Raw genomic sequence first — 15,880 nt, forward strand, 5'->3', positions numbered from 1 at the left:
CAGCACAAAACGTATTGACAACTCCAACAGCAGACTGATGTCTCAGATTGAAAAGGATACCGGTAAATCTTTATATTGCCTAATTTTAGAGTCAGCTTAAAATGATGAATTACATTTAAATAAGCCTTGTTTCACACCTAATGAAGCAATTTGTTCTAACACTGCTGGAAGAGGATATCAAATGTATCTTGAATATATTGAATAGAATTTCATATATCTACCATTCATTATGCAAATATGTACGAAATACAGGTATGTTAAAAAGTTGTATAATAATTAATTTGGTATAATCTTATTATTACAGATTTAACTATATTTTAGATAGATTTAATTATTAAAACAGTTTATTCCCTCCAGGTTGTGATGATAACAACCTGAACTCAATCTTCTATGAGTACCTGACACGTTCACTGCAGCACTCTTTGTGCGGGGATCTGCTGCTCGGCCGCTGGGGGACCTACAGTACAGGCGACTGCTTCATACTGGCCTCTGATTACCTCAATGCTCTCATACACCTCATCGAGGTTGGCAACGGCCTCGTCACCTTCCAGTTGAGGGGTCTTGAGTTCAGGGGTAAGTAGATATAAAGAGAAACTGAAATCTAACTTCGATAAGATTTTGTCTGTGGTTAAGTACTGTTGAGTTTAATTCCAGAAATATCAGTTTTGTGACAGGTGAGGTTCAGAATTTACCCAGGACCGAGGAGAAATTAGTAAAGAATTATCTCATTTCTTTGCCTTGAGAAACTCTTGAGCAGCTTTTACTGTATGTTTTGGGTCATTATGCATCTGCACTATGGAGCAGCATCCTTTAAGTTTTGTAACATTTATATGTAGCCTTATACAATTTAGAATTCATCCTGACACTTTTAACAGCAGTTCATCAAAAAACACTGCTATCTCTCTGATGAGTTTATATTTTTTCAGCCACTTGCATATACACCACTTTGGACCCAATGTTGAGAGTTTGAGTGAATAGTTATCAAACCCACCCATACCAAAAACAAATTTAACGTGGCAGTGTACAGAGGACAAAGGAATAAAAAAAATCTTTGTTTCTTAATGAATGAACCTGACTGTACATACAAAACGCTAAAGCAGAGGTCATCGACTGGTGAACAGTGGTTATAAACCAAGTAAAATCTTTTAAAAAATCTGACACAGTTAACTACCCAAAAACCCTTGAGGAACCTCTTTTATCCTATACTCTTTGAAAGGGACTTTTTTTTTAACCGATCAGGTACATATTGTCAGCAGCGTGAGGTGGAGGCCATTACTGAGGGTGTGGAGGAAGACGAGGGCTGTTGCTGCTGCGAGCCGGGTCACCTGGCTCACGTTCTCTCATGTAACGCTGCATTTAATCTGCGCTGGCTCGCCTGGGAGCTCACCACTACCAAATACGTGCTTCAGAGCTACAGCATCAGTGAGAACAACGCGGCCACCATGCTGCAGCTTTATGACCTGCGCAAACTGCTCATCACCTACTACCTCAAGGTATTTGCTGTAAAGAAGCTCTCTCACAGACCAAGCATGGCAATGTATAGCAGTGAATAGCTTTTCATGTAATGCTAACGGGTAGTTAGTTCCACATGTCGAAGTAGGAAATGTGTGAAAATTCATGTCATGTAAGAAATATCGCATCACGGCGGTGCTGATATTCATCACAACAGCACTCCCTCTTATGTGATATTTCTTAAGTAACAGACAATTTGATTATTACTTGTCATGCTTTTTAACCCCTCTATACAATAGTTCCAGCAAATACTGTAAGTCTTCTGTCCTGAAATTGTAAAGTTACAGCTGATTGTTCAGAATCCTTTTTGGAATGCTAAATAGGAATAGAAAGAGTCAAAAACATTTACATTTGTTTTCACTAATGGCTGAACAGTCAATATCAAGAAATCGAGTGTGCTGTGATCTTCTGATCTTCGCTCAGTAGTCGTAATGGGAATGCATGGTGGAATGTTCTATGATCTAATGCTTGACATGACACCAAAGTATACTGTAGCTACGCTGCATTTTCCATCCCTAGAGTATCATCTACTATCTGGTGATCAACCCCAAGCTCCAAACGTGGCTCAAGGAGCAGTCGTTCCAGGAGGCTCTGCAGCCCTACAGTAAATGGCACCATATAGAGAGAGACCCAGTGGTGTTCAGCGTTAAGATTGACGAGGACTATGTCCACTGCCTGCAAGGGGTCACCAGGGCCAGCTACTGCAATGTCTATCTGGAGTGGATCCAATATTGTGCCGGCAAAATGGAGCAAGTGAGATACTGCTCTTACAGTACTGTTTAAAACGAAAGATTTTGAAATTATGTGTTTAGAAATGTCTCAAATGGAAAACTACGCACATTATTAGAATTTAGTGAATTTATTCATTGATGGCTCTTCAACTCCAGTCCTGGAGGGCCAGTGTCCAGCACAGTTTGGTTAGTCTTCTGCTCAAATGCAGCTGATTCAACTAGTCTGTTAATTACCAGGTTCAGTGGTTGTGTTTAGGTGTTGGTGATCCATAAACTGTACTGGACACCGGCCCTCCTGGACTGGAGTTGAAGAACCCTGCATTTATGCTAACAGAACTTTTTGTGAGTGTGTTTTTTGTTCTTAGCCGGTGGACTGTGATGAGGATTCTCTCCTGGTCACATTGTGTTTTGCTCTGTCAGTCCTGGGCAGGAGGTCTCTAGGCACGGCGTCACATAACATGTCCAACAGGTATGTCCTTTAACCCTTGTTACTGCATGTCTTTAAAGGGAAAAGGTGGCTCAGTGGTAAGTTTACTCCCAGCACTGCTTAGCTTATACTGGTGGGTTATTAAGCAAAACCCTTCCCCTTCAACTGCCCGCTATCCCCCTAGTGGCACACGGCTGCAGTTGTTGTGGATCTTTATGTGCTATCATTACTGTTGCTTGTCTAAACTACTGTTCGGTTCTCTTTGATCTGAATACAGTGAGTGACAGTCACTCATCCCCATGCTGAGAATGTTATACAGTGTGTCTGTCTAATTATGCATCAGGATAGTAATCCTCTCTTTTTTTTTTCTCTTTTAGTTTAGAGTCCTTCTTATACGGCTTCAGCACCTTGTTTAAAGGAGACTTCCGCGTTGCCACAAAGGACGAGTGGGTCTTCGCTGACATGGATCTGCTCCAGAAGGTGGTTGCACCGGCGGTTAGAATGAGCCTTAAACTTCACCAGGTATGATTGTGTGAAGTGCTGCTGGGAAGACATAGAAATTAAGAAAATCTTCTACTCATAGCATTGTGACAGAATGCAGCTGCACGCCTTGTTTTCAACCCTCCCAAGTTCTCTCCACTCCCTGCACTGGCTTCCTGTCCTTTTGGACTTCAGCTTGGTAGCTGAAATAGGAATGCATGGTGGAATGTTCTATGATCTGATTTCTGACATGACACCAAAAAATGTCTGTGCTACATTTTCCATCCCTAGAGTATCAGCTACTATCTGGTGATCAAGCCCAAGCTACAAACGTGGCTCAAGGAGCAGTTGTTTTAGGTGGCATCTGCCGGCATCAAATTCAAAACCCTGATGCTCGCCTACAAAGCTAAAAACAACCCAGCACCTGCTAACCTCTCAGCTTTATCCACACCCCGCACCGCGTTCCCTCCCATTCTCTAGCGTTGCTTGGCAAGATTGTGAAGGAGGAAGGATGTAACTTATTTCTAAAACAGGCGAATCTTTATTCTAAGACATATTTACACCGGCAAAAAATAAAAAACAGTTGTCTGGACTTGATCTACAGTACACAATTAGCATCAGCCCATAGCTAAACAAAAGAAAAATTAATAATTGCTAAACCAAACACACCTGAACGCAATAATAAAACAGGAAGTGGACAAACTCAAAACAGGAAATGAACTAAGAACAATAAAGTATTTTGGAAATAGAAGAAGAGGTCAAACCAGGAGTTCCATAACAGGGACCAGAACAAAACAGAGTCAAACCAAGACACCCAACAGAATAAGAAGCCACTAGTAAACACCAGCGTTTAGATATTTAAATAAAAGTCTGGTCGTGTGAACAGGGGACGTGTGATGGACTTCATCCCATCAGGGGTAAATCCTCACCTCATGCCAGTGTTCCTGGGACAGAATCCACAGAACATAATAAAACAGTTAATAATAAAAAAAAACAGACCTTAATTCACCGGACTTAATTTAGTGATATCTAAGAAAGCAACCTCTATATGTTCTGTTCATCTTCTGAAGGCAAGTTCAATAACATCCCATGTACATATGTCTGACAGGACCACTTCACAAGTCTTGAGGAGAGCGAGGAGCCGGCTGTGCTGTACGAGGCTATCGGCGCATACCGGAGCTCGCTGGTGATATGTGATGAGGGCGACCCCGCATGGCGTAAGGCCGTGCTGTCGGGCAAAGATACGCTGCTCACGCTACGCCACACACTGGATGATGGCAACGATGAATACAAGATCATTATGCTGTATAAGCGCTACCTCAGCTTTAAAGTCATCAAGGTAAGACATTAATGGGAAATATACTGAGGAATTACACAGTTATATAGTGAATTTGGAAAGCTTGCCAACAGGGAATTTTTTTGGGCTTTAGTATAATTTGATGCATTAACATTAACATAAATATTGTAAATACTGTAGATGTTTCTTTATGGTAAAAGTATAAAAAAACATACCACAAGACATGACCACTGTTAAAAGTGTTATACGAATAAAATTTTATTACATTTAAAAGAAAAAGTCACCTAAAGTGCTAACTTTTGATATGGGTGTACAATAGTACACTTTTTTGTGCAATAGATCCACTGTATTACTCATGGTATGTCACAAAGCACTTAAAAAAAACATACTACTTAAAGACGTAGAACATCTCAACCGATTGGTAGAGATGGGTCAATCAGGTGAAGCCAATAAGCTGTAGTACTGTAGCTCAACATGTGCTCTACCAAAAAGTTGAGCAGGTTAAAGATTAAAGGTTTAAAGACTGAAAAGTGTTAATTACTTGCTATCTAGCTAAGAATGCTTTCTGCTTGAAGCAGGTTGTATGCAAAAGTAAAAAGAAAATAGAAGCTGTTCAATTATCTGCACTGTAGAAGCAGCAGCAAACAATGCTGTAGGGATGGAAATCACCAGGCAACTCCGGATTGGTCATTATCGCGATACCTAGGTGCCAATTTGAGTAAAATTACAATTCCTAAAATATATTTTAGAAATTTACGGATACAGTATTATATTTTTGTTACAATAGTAAGCCTTTAAAAAAAAGGGTTTAATGATAAATTGCCCTCCATTCCTTATAATTTCTTATTAAGCACACTAAGTTTCCTTAAAAACTAAACTTAGCATTAAAACAATACAATCTTAAATACAAGAGCTTAATTTTTAACTTGAATGAGTTACAATTGAAAACTAAAATCTATGGCATGACATGAGGAACTGGGTGCACTTGTATTATTACACAATACAAAACCTAATACGATTCTTTATTCTCCAAATCAGGTTCTGATTTATACCTTCTAACTACAAAGTGCCCTAATAGCCATTACTCTTCTCTCTCTGCTTCTCTCGCAGATCAATAAAGAGTGTGTGCGTGGGCTGTGGGCAGGACAACAGCAGGAGCTGATCTTCCTGCGGAACCGTAATCCAGAGCGAGGAAGCATCCAGAACTCCAAGCAGGCGCTGAGGAACATGATCAACTCATCATGTGACCAGCCACTGGGTTACCCCATGTTCGTGTCTGCCCTCACCACCTCGTACGCAGGAACGCACAAGCACACGGGGAGCATCTGGGGTGGCACGCTCAGCCTCCAGGGAATCCGCACATGGCTGTGCTCCCGGTGGCTCCGGTGAGGCGCAGCAAGCTATGGCTTAAATAAATCATAAAATCAGTAGTTATATCTTCAATAAAACAGTAGTATGAATACAGAGGGACAAAATCTAAGGTTGATGAAATGTTTTTAGCTTGATTGGTGAAAAAGCAGTTCTAGTGACTGGAGTGAATTGAACTCTGTGTAAAATAAGCAGACTGTCACTTTTCTCTGATGCCTCTGTTCCGTCAGGGTGAGGAAGGACAACCTGACGAGTTGTAACAGTGGAGTGAACATGGAGGACGTGGACTGCGCTGTGTCCTCCAATAGTCACACTCACAACTCCGTCACATCCCAAAGCACCAGCACACACCAGCCACACCCGCGCAGCTCACGCGCCCGACATCACAGTACAGGTCCGAGTGCCTCTCTATATCTGTGTCTTTTCATTTTTGACATTTCTCATCTTAGGAACCAACTTTCCAGATGAACCGATTAGGTCCAAACCACAAAATGGAGATGCAGTGTTGCGGTATTAATAGGGTATTATTAGATCAGGGTTATTCATGATCCTGGGTTACCATCTGTTGTAGTTTCCCCTTGGGGTTCTCAGGTTACTAGTTACTGATTGGATACTTTGAGTTATTTGTAAATATATATTTTTGAGTGCACGATGCGCTGTAAAGGGAGCTCCAACACAACCCTAACTAGTATTACATATAAAATTACCATGATTGATATAGGAAATGGCAGCAAAGTGGCTTAGTGGTTAGCACTGTCACCATGCACCATGCACCTTCCCGGTTTGATTCCTGCCTGGGGTCTGTGTGCATGGAGTTTGCATGTTCTCCCCGTGCTTGGTGGGTTTCCTCCAGGTTCTCTGGTTTCCTCCCACAGTCCAAAAACATGCAGATTAGGCTAACTAGTGTTCCCAAATTGCCCGTATTGTATTGTGTGTGTATATTTGTGTGTGCCCTGTGATGGATTGGCACCCCGTCCAGGGTGTATACCCCGCCTTGCCCCTAAGTCTCCTGGGATAGACTCGAAGCTCCCTGTGACTATGTATACAGGAAAATGATGAGTGAGTGTGAGTGAGCTATAGAAGATGTCATTCTTTTTGTATATCTTTTAACCTTTACAATTATACCTGACAGCTAATTAGGTCTAATGCCTAGTCGGTTAAAACCTGAAAACCTAAACTTAATCGCAACTTAAAATAACTTAATATACCAGACACAGTCAAGGAGTTGAGGTCGACTTCATAGTTATAATGTTATGCTTTTACAGATTTGTCTATAGTATTAAATGAAGGAACCTGAATTTTTGGTCTTGCTGTCAGGACAGTTATGTCTCACAAATTTTACTTCAATAATACCAATTGTTTTTACAAAGTGAAGGAATACTGTTATATAGAACTCCTGATCAACTTTTCCTTAACATCACTCGCTTGCCTGAGTGGTCTGATGTTTGGTCATGTCTCCCCCTGCAGGACGTCGTGAGTATCGCAGTGGCTCTGTGCAGCCTCAGTGCCAGCGAGCCCCAGTCACGAGTCGCTCAGGGCCGATCCTGGATCTCCAGCAGGGCCCGGGTTCTAACGGTGTCGTGCAGCGCCTCTCCAACAGTCAGCTCTCCTTCAACACCTCCTCTATCGCCTCCGCCTTCTCCCAGGTGCTCTGTGCTTTCGATGTGCACAAAATCAGCTGCTTTCATCTTATATCTTCTGTGATAACCTTTAGGAAAAAAACTTTATTTGGGTCAGAACCTATAACCTTTCTGTAAGGAAGTTTATTTTATGTGATTTTTTTTTAGAACATTTTTCACAAAGTTAACGGATCAGCACTATCCTTCTCATTAACATGCAGATGAATAAAACCAGGCTATGCTGTAACTAAACCAATCAGCCATAGTGTTGTGTTAGTGTTGTGGCTGATCAGTGTATATACAGTAAATAGCTTTAAGTTTAGAACATTCAGAGCTGTAATAAACCTAAAAGAACATGCACGTGTATTAAGTATTTCCAAAAACAGGCTAAAGAAAATAAAAAATATTAAGGTACCACAGTTGTATGATCCCCCAAAAAACAAATCGCAGTTGTAAGCATTGTCAGTTCTGGAGATTCTCATTATTATTTTAATTATATCCATCATTATATATCCGAGCAATTGAGGGTTAACGTCCTTGCTCAAGGGCCCAACAGTGGTAATTTGGTGGTTGTGGGGTTTGAACCTGGGACCTTCCGAGCCATAGTCCAATGGTTCCTTCACATATCTCAGCTTTGTGTTAGTAGTCTGGGGCCAGATTGCAGGGTCAGCCACTACACAGTGCTTTTATACAGGGTTAACGGCAGCAACCTGGCGGAGCTGGGGTTCGAAACACTGACCTTCTGATCAGTAACTCAGAGCCGTAACACGTTGAGCCACCGCTCAATTTCACAGTGAAATGAGCTCCGTCCACAGCCGATGGCTTCTCAGCTTGGTGGCGACAGAACATCACCAACCGCTGCTTTGAAGTGCACTTTTACACTCCTAACAATCTTAATGAATCTCTTTTATGTTGAGTTGAATTCCACATTACAGGGCTGCATTACAACTGAAGTTGATAATGGTGATGATTACAGGTGCCGCGCGTGTCTGCGGCGGGAGCCGTGCACTCAGCTCAGCCACGCTGCAGTCAGGGCTCCTCCTCCAGCTCCACTCTCAGCCTGCTGTTCGGGAAGCGCAGCTTCTCCAGCGGTCTGGTCATATCCGGCCTCTCTGCCGCTGAGGGAGGAAACAGCACTGACACACAGTCATCCAGCTCCGTCAACATCATTACCCCGGGGCCATCAGTACGCCAGACTCACTCACAGGTAGACTCAGCGTTACACACAAGTGTGAATTATATCGTTCGAGCTTAAGTGTTACAGCAATTTACATGGTCATATATAAAAAAAATTGTTGTTGTAACAAATGATACAAATGATTATTGTTTAATTTATTCAGTTAATGAATTCATTAGATGGAATATTTAAAAAATATGGTATACATAAAAAAAAACTTTTACATAGCTGTACTTTACTTGAATAGCTTCCATTATATTCTGTACCAAATATATGTACGTTCTACTTCCCTACACTTTATCATGGTGTTGTCTTATACAGATTGTAGCAATCGAAGCAGTAACATGCTGAGTGCCACCTGCTGACTATCATACGTAATTGCGTGATTTGCCTTCCTTCTGTAAAACGCTCAATTCTGTAGCAGGTGTTTGAAAACAGCCATGAAAAAGCATATTCACAGTTTGGAAAAAGAGAGAGAGGAAGAAACACTCTTTTGCTTTAAGTTAAAAAATATATATACGATAATAATATACTGTAACTAATATACATATTCCTCAAAACTCCTAAGCTTCCTAAGTGATTCATCCGAAAGAGGCCCCGAGAATTTTGAGGGCGGCAGCATATACTCACTCACTCATTGTTTATAACGGTTAATCCTGTATTCAGGGTCGCGGGGGGACTGGAGCTTATCCCAGGAGACTTAAGGCATGAGGCGGGGTACACACTGGACAGGGTGTCAATCCATCGCAGGGCACACACACACATACAGTACACACACTATGGGCAATTTGGGAATGCCAATTAGCCTAATCTGCATGTCTTTGGACGGGGAGGAAACCGGAGTACTTGGAAAACACCCACCAAACATGCAAACTCCATGCACACAGAGATGGGAATTGAACCCGGACCCTGGAGGTGTAAGGCGACAGTGCTAACCACTACACCACCGTGCCGCCCGTTGTTTTTGGTTAGATTGTAAAAGTTATTACAGAATATTTGGGGCCTCTTCGAGTGAATCACTTTATAAAAGCTTAGTATTTTTGATGTCCAAGCAGATTTGAAGGTGAGTACTTCTGTACTGTAAGTAGAAATGTTACGAAAATATAATGATGTCATGTTTACCAATGAAACTTCTTTTTACACTTGTATTTGTTCCATGTTTCCATTTAAAAGTGATGGCTTTTGCTACAATTAATATCATTATTTTTGTCTTTGCCAGTGGACATCTGAAAGAGAGGCATATGAGAGCATAGACGCCACGTCCACTGTGACTTCAGGTCCAAAAGACAACGCAGCATCAGGAGAGAAGAGCCAGGAAGGGACAAGCTCAGGCTCAGGCTCAGCCTTGCAGAACTCAGAGCAGAAGAGCACCTGAGAGCTTCTCATTACGACCGCACAACTAACAGGACATGATTTATAAATGGTTTAAAGGTTCGGTATTAATGGTACGTTATCCAATGGGGCAGTTCACATTCCAGTAAGACTTTATTGTTTAGTGTAGCAGATCTGAGCACTGGCTGGAACTCTAGATGTCCTGACAAATGATAACCTCTGTGCTCAAGATGCATTGCTTTATCCTGGTCAGGGCTGTGGTGGATCTGGAGCCTATACTGGGATCACTGGACACAAATACACCCTCGGGAGGCCAGTACGTTCCACACACACATGCACATTTTTGCACACTTACTCACAAAAGAATGGGAGGTTGGAAGAACCTTGAGGAAACCCACACAAATACAGGAGGAACCTGAGAAGCTCGACACAGCCAGGAAGCATGGGATCTGGAGCAAACTGGGAACTCTGGTGTGGCAACGTTACATTCACCCACAAAATCAACAGAATATAAGACCACACTGAAGCATGTAGCCTCCCTTTAATGAAAATGAAAACAAAAACCCGCCCAAGAGGTTCACATGAAATGTGTCCCTTATTGCTAGCAGGTAGAAGACAGACAAGTAACATGCAGTACAGTACTGTACATTGCCTGGCCAAATAATAAAAAGCTATGATTTCATTTAGTCAATTTAGCTTTGATTACAGCACAGAATGTGGAGGCCAGTTCATGTGTGAAAATGATTCCTTATCATCACTTATTCCTTATGACCACACAGCGGTTTAATCCCAGTTCTGTGACATCTCATCACATTGTGTATGTGGAAATAGTCTTACTTTCACTCTTAGGCTTACAGTAGCTGTGATTGCTACTGTCAGGTTTTTAACCATGCATCTTCACTAAGTGTTCTTCATTCATGACTTTCTCAGACCACATTTTTTTCCAACGAACTCGAAGGTTCATCACAGTTCTTCTCAAACGTCCCCCTTTGATTGTCCTGGTGCTTGATGCAGGCCAATAATTCAGCTGTTCTGAAAGAACCGGTGATATATTTTTGGCCAGGCACTCTACGTACTGTAGATGTAGGTGAGAATATCTAGATCTTAATCTGACACTCTAGACAGAAATATCCAATACATGGTATAATTTCCTTTAGGACTGGACATTAGACGTGAATATGATCATCATGTCCTCACTGCTTCATATATGCACAACAGCTCCTAAAGCATGGTCATCTAAAAAAAAGGTCATTGCTCTGTGCAGTTTAACATTCAGCATTTGAACATGAAAAATCTTAAATGCTTCATTGATGTTGATTAAGACCTTTTCTCCATTTCCAGATTTGAATAAAATGCTGTTGGATTATAAGCATTTACGAGTAAATACACAAACACACTATGCTATGTGACAGTCCAACATATCTGTCTCCCGCAGCATGTGCTTTATTCTTTTGGTTCATTAAGGTACAGTACCAGCCTGATGGGTAATTAAGAGTCGAAAGTACATCACGGGAGTGTTAGAAACATCTGATACGATACTGATAGTCTGTGTGTCACTTGTGATTTAGATGTTGATAAATGGCTCCACTGAACGAGCTTCAGAACCGTCTGTTAATGGCAGTATGTCCCTGTGCTTACGCAACATGAATACACTGTGTACGTCATGATGTATTTTTTTTATTTATTTATCGGTATAGTTGAATCCTTTGTTATTTTTATTGTTATTTTACTTTGTTGTTATGTTAAATATCGGCATCGATAAAATGATACGAAGCTCGTAAAAACAACGGACGTACTTTCTCGAACATACTGTAGGAATCGACTCCTCAAGAAGTTTTTAATAAAAGAAAACTGCTGAATGGTCTTTTCTACGAAACTCTCATTTTATTACTGTAGCATTTCATTCACAACGGCAATCGTCATTCAACAAAATCGACCAAAATTTTACCAACCATATGCTGGTCACATTGTAAAGCCTTGAACAAATTAGTCACATCCATAGAATAAATGCAGTGTTAAAACCCACACAAATGACCATGCTGGTTCACTGCCGCTCTTTATTAATAACATTTACTGTAAGTGTGTGTGAATGGATATGACTAAAGGGAACCATAAATAAAAACTATTTACCATATTTAACGTGATTTCTCCAGAATTCCGACTTTTATAATAAGCAATGTGTCGGAAAATTGTTTCTAAATATGATGAGAAATATTCCTAATAATAAAGTTTCTCAGAATTATACCTTGGTTGTTAATACTAAGAAATAATGTTCTTTAACTTGCTTCTTTCTTTACACTGATAAAAAAAATTAATGCATCAACTTATTTAAATTAAGGGCAAAATTTGCACTTAAGTAAATTATTTAAGTTGAACAAAAATAAATACTGGTAAAAATATCGCTTTTTTTCTATATTTAGGGTCTTGGGGGGGCCTATCTCAGGAGACTTATGGCACAAGGTGGGGTACACCCTGGACAGGGTGCCAATCCATCACAAAGCACACACACATACAGTACACACACTCCAGGCAATTTGGGAACACCAGTTAGCCTAAACTGCATGTCTTTGGATTGTGGGAGGAAACCGGAGCCCCTGGAGGAAACCCTCTGAGCACAGAGAGCACATGCAAACTCATAGAGGTGGGAATCGAACTCGGACCCTGGAGCCACAATGTTATTTGATCAGTCATAACATAAAAAAATGAACATTAAAACAACCAAGGCTCTTGCGCCACCTCGGCAGCTGTGCCCTCTCGGGGCGTGACTCCACAAGACCTCAGGGAGTGTGTTGCGGATGCTTTGGGTGCTGTCTCCAGTTTATCAGTATATAACTGATATGTAAAAGCTAAATGGGAATTTAAATTATTTTTTTATAATTAAGACCTTTTTTTTAACATGACTGATATTTTCATCATAACCATTACATCTTAATTATTACGTCTTAATCATTTTTTAAATGCATGATTAATTTTTTTGAGAACAAGGATTACATTTCCTAAAATGGTCAAATTTTTCAGAATTCATTTTGAATTCTAATAAGATTTCGGACCTTTGGTTATGCACAATCACAGAACACAGTTATAAGTAAAATGAACCTTTATGCACTTATTATGCCACCCTAATGCACTTATCCCAGTGTTTCACTAGTGCATGGTTACCAGTATGCCGGAGACATGCTCCATCTGCCTGCTTTACATCTGAAATGCTGGCCTCCCAGGACCTCCTTTTAATGGACCTTGTGGAAAAGGTTTGGAATACAGCACTCTTGGGGACAAGTTGTTACGACTGCACTGGACCTTCTTTAAAATGTGTGCATCATTTAGTTGTTTTACTGCAGTTAAGAGCCTCATTAATGTACTGCCTTTGAATTCTTTAGTAAATGATAATCAGTTTTACACTTTCTCAAAATACTGTATAGTGAAAATTTATTAAAATTAAAAGTATTATTTATTTAAAGAAAATTTGGCATTTTCAAACCATGTATTGATTTGCTTGTTTTTTATGCCTTGTATATGTATTTCTTTTTTCATATGGTAAAAATAGGTGTTGTTAAATTTACGGTTCTTTTTTATTATTATTATTTTATTATTTCAGTTATTATTTTGTCCTTCTACTTATCTCCTGCAATCATCTTCATTCCCAGTAGGCACTCTGAGATCTGGACTGCCTGTTCCGATTGAAAACCGTTCGCACACTTAAAAATACCTCTCATAACCTTATAAATATTGTTTTCTCTACATTCTTTGAACATGATGTAATTGAAGCAATTATTTTTTTCGTGCATCACCGGAAGACATCCACTTACTCCATACCCAATCTATCAGACTGCACACGGAAATTAGGACCTTGTTTTTGGCGTCTTACTAAATCGTTACACAAGTTTAGCTTGTTTCTTTGTCCTTTTTCAGGCACACAAACATCACAGTCATGGACATGCCATTTCCGTTGCTCTCTGACTCATAAGCAAAAAGAAAGAAAAAAATACAGAAAAGCTGACTGATGCAATTAGGAGGCATTTTAAAAAAGTAGCAAGGTACGATGGAAGGACTTTGACGTTAATTCTCTATGGAGGTCTTTTCTTATTTTTCGTAAAAAGTCACTATATGACCTCATTGATTGATCCATATGAGAAAAAAGGAATATATTTTAAGTATATAAAGATATTTTCTTAGCTGAAAGGAAAAATTTGAAGCACCGTCATTAAAGACCTTGTATTGTTTAGGCTTGTTAGATGAAAGCATCAATCTTTAGGTAAAATAAGAGGGAGAGAGAAATCTGTAAAAAGAGAGAAAATATGATTATTTAAAAATCTTTTTACATTAACCAGCAGAAGTTTTGGCACCCCTTACAGCAGTAGAAAAAATGGTAATGTGTAAGCAATACACATACTAATTAAGATTTCCCCTTAAACAGTAATTTTTAAGTCATATTTTTATCTAACGTTACACAAATGATCATATTATTAGGAACATTTCTACATCAACACTTGTAGATTCATGCAATTAACCAATCAGCCAATCACATGACAGCAATTCAGTGCATAAAATTAAATAGATACTGTACAGGACGAACGCTTCCGATTAATGTTCACATAAAACAGGACAGGGAAAAAGGGATCTCTTTACATTCACAGTAAGCAGAGAAGCATCTCAAAATGCACAATAAGCTTGCACCAAAAAATGCACATGAGCAAAAGACCACAGTAAAGACTGACAGTGAAGAATATGAAACCGAGGCTATAATAAACACAGATTTACTGAAACTGAACGTTAACTGAAGCAGTGTGCAGCTGTCACATGGTCGGCTAATTGGAAAAATGCACGAATGTGCAGGTGTACAGGTGTTCCTAATAAAGTGGCAGATATTTGTACTAACGTACTAGAATTAAAATGCAACAATACATAAAAGATACTTAAGCATACTGTACATCCTTATACCCACGTTCCACTGAGCTGAATTTTCTTACCGCTGCGTACGACTGCTTTTGGGCTCTGTATGAATTCTGAGCATTTGCATGATGCTGAATTCTGTTCGTCAGCATCGTTATTGTTGGGAGCAAAATTGTAGCATGTTCAAAGATTTTGGCTGCCCCCTCCTGACGATAATGCCTCGTTAATGCATTGGTATCGATTCATACGCGCCATTATTGAGTCGACAAAAATCCTCATATTAAATGTAGATGTAGATGATGACGAAATTAACAGTCACGATTGAACATGATTGAAAGATTACATGTTAAAGTCCAATGCAGAGTAATAATGATTCTAATATATAAAGTAATATTTCATAATAGTAAAATGTCTGTGGTTTGATCATTTCTGTTAATTTCATGATAAAGTCTAATGATAAATTTACCATATAATTTTTATTTTCCTAAAATATGTGTGGCATACAGTAGCTGCCCACTTTTCAGATAAGCTTGAAGTAAGATTCTGGAAATAAGGGCATGGTTTTGTGTGTACACGCATACAACGCCCCACCGCACAAACACCTGCATGGCTCAGGTTCTGTATATTTAAGGAGGACAGAGAAAATGATCAATATAAATATCTGCATCGAGTTTAATCATACACAAAATATTACATCACTATTTGTATTGACGAGCACGTTCAGAGGATACTGTAACATACTTGATTAAGAACGAATCTTACAAAACACATATATTATGTATATATATTATGTATAACTTATTATGGCTTCCTGCATACATTTGTACTGCCGAAGCTCAGAATCAAGTCACAAAATGAAAACAGAAATGCACAGATTGAAAAATATATACATGCATTAAACTGTGCAGTCAAACATAAAGTGATGCTGGGGATGAAAACTGCTAGGGAAGGAAAACAAAAGCCAAGGTAATAATAATAGTAATAATATTAATAATAAATGTATTATTATTATTATAAATTATTATTATTATTATTAATTATTATTAA

The 15,880-nt window shown here is 39.5% G+C and overlaps 1 protein-coding gene across 1 annotated transcript in view; it reads left to right on the top strand.

Annotated features, from left to right (window-relative positions):
• The window catches only part of pcnx2 (pecanex 2), a 32,496-nt gene extending 20,695 nt beyond the window's left edge, over positions 1–11,801 (top strand). Inside the window, exons 24-35 of the mRNA XM_053502689.1 lie at positions 4–62; positions 358–573; positions 1,240–1,493; positions 2,032–2,265; positions 2,609–2,712; positions 3,048–3,192; positions 4,259–4,489; positions 5,558–5,832; positions 6,046–6,209; positions 7,283–7,461; positions 8,411–8,641; positions 9,831–11,801. Coding sequence (XP_053358664.1) covers positions 4–62; positions 358–573; positions 1,240–1,493; positions 2,032–2,265; positions 2,609–2,712; positions 3,048–3,192; positions 4,259–4,489; positions 5,558–5,832; positions 6,046–6,209; positions 7,283–7,461; positions 8,411–8,641; positions 9,831–9,986 — 2,248 coding nt within the window. The 3' untranslated portion in view covers positions 9,987–11,801. The remainder of the gene's footprint in view (positions 1–3; positions 63–357; positions 574–1,239; positions 1,494–2,031; positions 2,266–2,608; positions 2,713–3,047; positions 3,193–4,258; positions 4,490–5,557; positions 5,833–6,045; positions 6,210–7,282; positions 7,462–8,410; positions 8,642–9,830) is intronic.
• The last annotated feature ends 4,079 nt before the right edge of the window (positions 11,802–15,880 follow it).

This window comes from Clarias gariepinus, chromosome 8, assembly GCF_024256425.1.
Source record: "Clarias gariepinus isolate MV-2021 ecotype Netherlands chromosome 8, CGAR_prim_01v2, whole genome shotgun sequence".
In the NCBI taxonomy this organism is placed as follows: domain Eukaryota; kingdom Metazoa; phylum Chordata; class Actinopteri; order Siluriformes; family Clariidae; genus Clarias; species Clarias gariepinus.